The sequence below is a fragment of the Siphateles boraxobius genome, unplaced genomic scaffold (assembly GCF_051911475.1).
Source record: "Siphateles boraxobius isolate OS27281-9 unplaced genomic scaffold, OSU_SipBor_1 66, whole genome shotgun sequence".
Classification (NCBI taxonomy): Eukaryota; Metazoa; Chordata; class Actinopteri; order Cypriniformes; family Leuciscidae; genus Siphateles; species Siphateles boraxobius.
This window is the reverse complement of record NW_027509193.1, coordinates 13,651,540-13,657,569: the sequence shown is the minus strand read 5'-3', so window position 1 is coordinate 13,657,569 and position 6,030 is coordinate 13,651,540. Positions and strand designations below refer to the sequence as shown.

The 6,030-nt window shown below is 41.1% G+C and overlaps 1 protein-coding gene across 2 annotated transcripts in view; it reads right to left on the bottom strand.

Annotated features, from left to right (window-relative positions):
- Positions 1-1,493: 1,493 nt before the first annotated feature.
- LOC143721715 (uncharacterized) overlaps positions 1,494-6,030 on the bottom strand; it is a 120,413-nt gene continuing 115,876 nt past the window's right edge. The window contains exons 1-2 of one of the 2 annotated variants that reach the window (XM_077212427.1): positions 3,161-3,278; positions 1,494-2,615 (exon numbers count right to left, since the gene is read on the bottom strand). In XM_077212427.1, coding sequence (XP_077068542.1) covers positions 1,684-2,568 — 885 coding nt within the window. In that variant the 5' untranslated portion in view covers positions 2,569-2,615; positions 3,161-3,278 and the 3' untranslated portion in view covers positions 1,494-1,683. Of the gene's footprint in view, positions 2,616-3,160; positions 3,279-6,030 lie in introns of those variants that run through there. The other variant, XM_077212428.1, reaches the window with a different exon arrangement.

Below are 6,030 nucleotides of genomic sequence, written 5' to 3'. Positions count from 1 at the left end.
CCCTCCCGGAACCTTTTCTGCCTACAGCCTGGTTTGCCTACCAGGCAGACCTTGTGCTCCCCTCACGAGGGTCTCTATGAGCATGCGGCTTCCTGAGTCTGGTCAGACGGTCGTAGGCCTCTCGTGAGGCCTCCCAGTTAGATCAGCCCTTAGGCCTTCACAGGCCTCCTCAGTGTTTTGAAACACAGACACTGGGTTGATCCGTGGATCGAGTAGAGAAACTCCCCTCGCTAGCAAGGGTCGGAAAGCACTATGCTGAGTCATACTCTCCGGGATATCCCGTCTCTGAGATCCGGGCCGAGTGGTTCTCTGCCAGCTTCGCAGTCCCTCGGGTTGGATGCCTTAAGGCATTTGTCCAGAGGCTCTGTCTTCAGACAGACAGGATTTGGCCAGACTAAGTGTCTATGTACTGGCGCCAGGTCAGGCCGTCCTGGTGGCATTTCGGGGTGAGTACGTTCCCCTGAATAGTGACTGGCTGGGGTTCCCTTCGGTTCCCTAGCCACATTCCCTAGAAGGGACCCCTTCTAATTGGAAGCTGAGGTTCCAGGCCCGGAGCCGGCCCTGGTAGACCTTTCATTTAACCATGTTTATGAAGGTTTTTCTGTGAGGCTGTAGCTTGGGCTATGACCGTAGGGAATGCTGTCACTGACAGCCCAGTGTGACCTGAGGGTGAGTGGTTCTAGCGTTTCATTTGAAGTTGCTGGTTCTGACAGTTGTCACTGCCACTTGGCATGCACTCCCCTTAGCATGGCGGCGTTGGTATATCGTTCCCCATAACGTCGTTGACGTATTGTTGAGTTCCCTTCGAAAGGGAACGTCTCAGGTTACGACTGTAACCTATGTTCCCTGAGAACAGGGAACGAGACAATACGTCTCCCTGCCATGCCTCGGGGCTTGCCTACCGTACAGTCCCTTCAGACGATAAGGTGATTTGTCATGTTTGCAAGGCGCCCTTTTATACTTCCAGGTCGCACGTTAATCATTCACGCTAATGATTCACGGGCTGTCGCCGGTCAATATGATTGACGTGATTTGATAGTGATTTCAGACACCTGTCACGCCTGAGGCGTTCCCCATAACGTCGTTGACGTATTGTCTCGTTCCCTGTTCTCAGGGAACATAGGTTACAGTCGTAACCTGAGACGTTTTATGAGGATATTTGTAATTTTGTTTATATTTTTATATCCAAAGTTGCTCACAGTACACATACAGTCAATATAGTGGGGTCAAGTTCCTAATGGGCATACTTTTTTTTTTTTACTTTTTACATTTGCACTTCACCTGTAACCATCAATTATTAATGTGGAATAGTATTAGTATCTAAACACTCGGTCTTATAGTAAACAACAGCACCAAATAAAGAGAAGATGCACCTTTTTTTGTCCTTGAGCATTATGACCCTGAAATATGGGTATATTATGAGTGAACAGTGCATATTGCTAGACATATATGTTCCAAAGACAGACACACAAATGTAAAAACCTCACCAAACATTTGTTGTGGTTAAAAATGCTTTATTTCATAATGCAATATAACAAAATCACAAAAGCCACATTTTGTGTGGTTGGGTGTATTACAAAACCCTCAGTGACAATATGCTTTTAAATAGCGTATTATGATTTTTAATAATTGTGCTTATAGTTCCCATATAGTGGCACATATTTGATTATTTAAGCTAGAGCGCTATTGGTATGCTATGTACATTTTCTGGCCTTGGTTGCCCTCGTTGAGATTTTTGTTAACAAAGTTGACACCAGCTTTCTGATACACCCCAAAGGCGTCAGAGTTGACCAGTAGAAGCATGGCTTTGATCTGCGATTCACATCCTTCGTTTAGGTGCCATGCGTAGACATCGTTTCCAGTGGTTCCATCATTGAGATTAACACTGACCTTTTTGAAGCCTTCATTATGAATCCTTACATTCTCCTGGAAGTCAGTGGATACGTTAAGAGCAGTGAGAGCTTTGCTCTTATCGGTTGTGCGCCGATACCAGAGGTAGACATGGTTTCCACCAGCACCACGATTGGTGTTTTCATCCACACGAGTGAAGCCCAGATCAAACTTTTGCTTGTCAGAAGAGAAGTCAGAAGTTGCTGCGATCTCACTGATGAAGCTCGGCTTCTCTCTCTTCACCCACAGGTAGATGAGGTTTTTCTCCGCACCACGGTTCAGTTCACAGCCCAGTCTCTCCCAGCCGTCTTGCAGAAGAGCAGTCTCTTCTTTCGGATCTTTGCTCACCTCGAGGTTCATGATAGGAATATCAAATTCACTGTTGCCGTAGAAATACCACATATAGAGCTTTCCACCACATACTGGATTCAGATTCTTGTCGATCTTCTCATACCCAGCGCTATCAAGACCTTTGCTCATTTCATCTAAGAATGAAAACTGTATCCTGGTCACAGGTCTCATGCCACACTCTTTCTTGTACCAAAGAAGGATCCGGTTTTTGTCAGAACCTCCATTGAGGTCAACATTGATGAGCTGATAATCTTGAGCTCCAAGTATTTCCTCCTCGTCCTTAGAGGTGGAAACACCGAGCTTTGTAATTAGATTTTCATTTGCCATTTTAGTTTCTTCAGAATTTATCTGCACTGAGGAAGTAGGTTAACTTTCTGCAAAAAAAGAAAGGGAACATTAATTATTCATTGCTTTATTCAGCAATAAGAAAACTATATAAATTCTGTATTTATGATTGAATTAATAAAGTCTGACATGCATAATATTTCTCATACATATACATAAAACAAAATGCTTTATTTATATGTTACAAGAAATTCAGAAGTTTTAATGCAATAACAATATTTACTCATATATTTTTACTTTACAATTTAAATATATTAATATATTTGCTTCAAAGTAGCCCAAGGCAAGAAAATACTAAATGTTACATTTTTGTTGTAATAAAAATGTTCGGATCAAGTCAAGTCACACTTATTTACAGTATATAGCGGCTCGGCTTCAGATTAATAAACAGCAAAGTAACAGTGTCAATGTTGCAAAAATGATAAATTATGAAATTACTTCAATTTGCTATGCAGAAGACAACAGTGTCATTATTCAGTTCAGATTAGTTCAATTCAGTTCCGTAACAATGTCAATGTTATGTCAATGTCAAAAAAACGTCGATTCAATTCAGATCAATACATTACCACCCTACCAGTAAAGGACCTGGATCTTGTGTGTTGTAGAAGTCAGATGACGGATCTCTTATTTATATATCCTATAAGCTTCTCCTACACCCCCTTGTTATATCGTCATTAACAAACTTATTTCTCAACCCAGCCGGCGCATGACTGACCATCAACATTGAAATGTGGTTGAATTGATGTCAGTTTTTGTTTCAATAGTTCAATAATCTAATGCTAAATAGTTGTAAAAAGCTAACAAAATACATTTTCACAACTCATGTTGAAAAGTAAGAAACAAGGACGCAATATCAATGCTAATTCAATGTGCAAAATCAAAACAAAATTCAACAGTGATTCAAACTTGGTCATAAATTTGCATGTGATACTAACTTTTTCCAATAAAAGAATGGGTTGGGGGAAAAATCACCAAAAATTCACTGTGACTTAAAAGACCACAGTATTTCCAATGCCGAAGTGATTTGAAAGTAAAAAATCTTCACTATAACTGGTTTTGATGTGCATTTAGTACATTTATTATGCATTTTTGTCTGTTCTGCCCATTAACAAGAATTCTGCATTAAATGAAGGTGTATTTTTATGAATTCTGGGAAATGATTATAACTAATGTTTTAGGCCTAATTAACACATTCAAAAGTAATAGATTATACATAGCGGTAAAGCTTTTTTTGAATTCTGTTAAAAATCTAATTTTGATGGAAAGTCCTGAACAATAAAGTAAATTGTCATCTGATCAACCACACACCACTGTTTATGCTAAGCAAAGCAAAAAAACATGATCAGGAGTTGTTCAGTTTATTGACTCAATTTCACTTCCTAAAAGACAATTTAATAAAAATGAATAGCAGTTCAATCATATACAGTATGTATAAATGCAAATGCATAATACTGGCTCCAAATTTATAAAACAATTCTGTGAATCACTTAAGCATCTGATCAGTAAAGCAGAGACATATAAAACAGAGAGTGACAGTCACCCCAGCCAATCATTTATTTCGTCCCGAATGGAATAATGAGCTGTGTTTATTACAGTCCTGAGAGGACTACAGACACTCGATTTTTATAATTTATTTTCCATAGTACTTACATTTTAACTATGCATTGATATATAAAGACAGTTTAAACAAATTTGGAAAAAAGTATTTTTGGGGATTTCTACCTACCCTGCCTTTAAGCATCTGATCAGTAAAGCAGAGACATATAAAACAATTTAAAAAAGTCAGAGGGACATGGAATTTCCCTGAATTTCATTAAGAGTAAATAATCAAAGGATTATTAGTCTCACAAAAAATATCTAATCTACTGTATGTAAAGACCCTAGCCCCCCTTCTCTCTCTCTCTCTCTCTCTCTCTCTCTCTCTCTCTCTCTCTCTCTCTCTCTCTCATCTGTAACACACCTTTGCACCTGATCCGACTGTCATATTGTAATGATATATTTTTTTGCCATGTTGTTTGTACATGACATGTTCAATAATTGTTTTTTATTTTTTTTACTTCTGTCGACGTCTAAGCGTAAGTGTTGTTGTAATGTGGTAAGAGACTACATGGAATTTTTGGTTTCCCCATTTGCTCAAAAAGCAAAAGAAAAACTCTGCAACAGTGTTTTCACAACTTTCAAAAGAAAAAAAAATAGAGAGAGACTGATAGCGGCAGTCAAAAGAGACAAATGTATTTTACCATCGCTCCCAAAACCACTGTATTCTTCGGTTGTCCATCGAGATCCGATGATGACGTCCACGCCTTTAACGGTGAGATCTTTGATGACTAAACAGTCCTATCCTGGACCCACAAGTTCTATTGCAGGTGGGGCATATGTATGTGATGGTGGTAGTGGTCACATTGGCAGCTATGGCTGCCTTTCTCCTGGCTCGCTTCTGCTATTTTCTAGTTGTCCTCTCCATCTCTAGTGTATAAACCCCCTCTCCACATAGCTGTCGCCAGATGGTGCGGTCAGCAGCAACATCCTCCAGATCCTCAGGTCTGATCTTACACTTTCTCAAGGCGTTCTTCATCTGATCTTTATAGCGCTTCTTCGGACCCACAGCTGAGCGTCGACCATGATGTAACTGGCCATATAGTACTCTGCGGGGCAGACGACATGGGGGCATCCTTATCACATGCCCCAACCACTGCAGTTGGCGCGGGGTAATAATGGTCTCAATACTTCTGCAGTTCGTCTTTTTAAGTATTTCAGTGTGAGGTACCTGATTACGCCAGGTAATTCCCAGAATGCACTGAAGGCAGCTTATGTGGAATTGCTCTAAGGACTTGATGTGACGGCAGTAAGTTACCCATGCTTCACAGCTATAGAGGAGGGTGGTGACACAGACCGCTTGGTATACGGCGACCTTTGTGGAGGGATGAAGGTTCTTAGTATGAAAGACTCTGCATTGAAGTCTCCCAAAGGCAGCTGATGCCTGTTTAATTCGGCTCTGGATTTCATTGTCGATGCTGCTATCCTCAGAGAGAAAACTCCCCAGATATTTGAAAGATGGCACTACTGACAACTGTTCATCTCCAACAGTGAAGGCAGGAGATGTGGGTGGGACATTGGCACTCCATTGGCAGACCACTTCTGTCTTGGTGGTGTTGACAGTCAGCCCCATCCTGCTGTACGCCCTCACCGCCACAGCAAGGACAGTTTGAAGATCCTCCGGAGTATGGGCAACAAAAGCACAATCGTCTGCATACTGTAGCTCCAGGACCTGCTCTCTGCTGATTTTTGTTGTTGCATGTAGCCTCCTAATGTTAAAAAGGTTGCCATCTAATCTGAAGTCCACTGCCACACCACTGCTGTTTTCAATCTCATTGTGGAGAAGCTTGGTGACACACAGGAGGAAGATGTTAAAGAGCACTGGCGCTAACACACACCCCTGCCTCA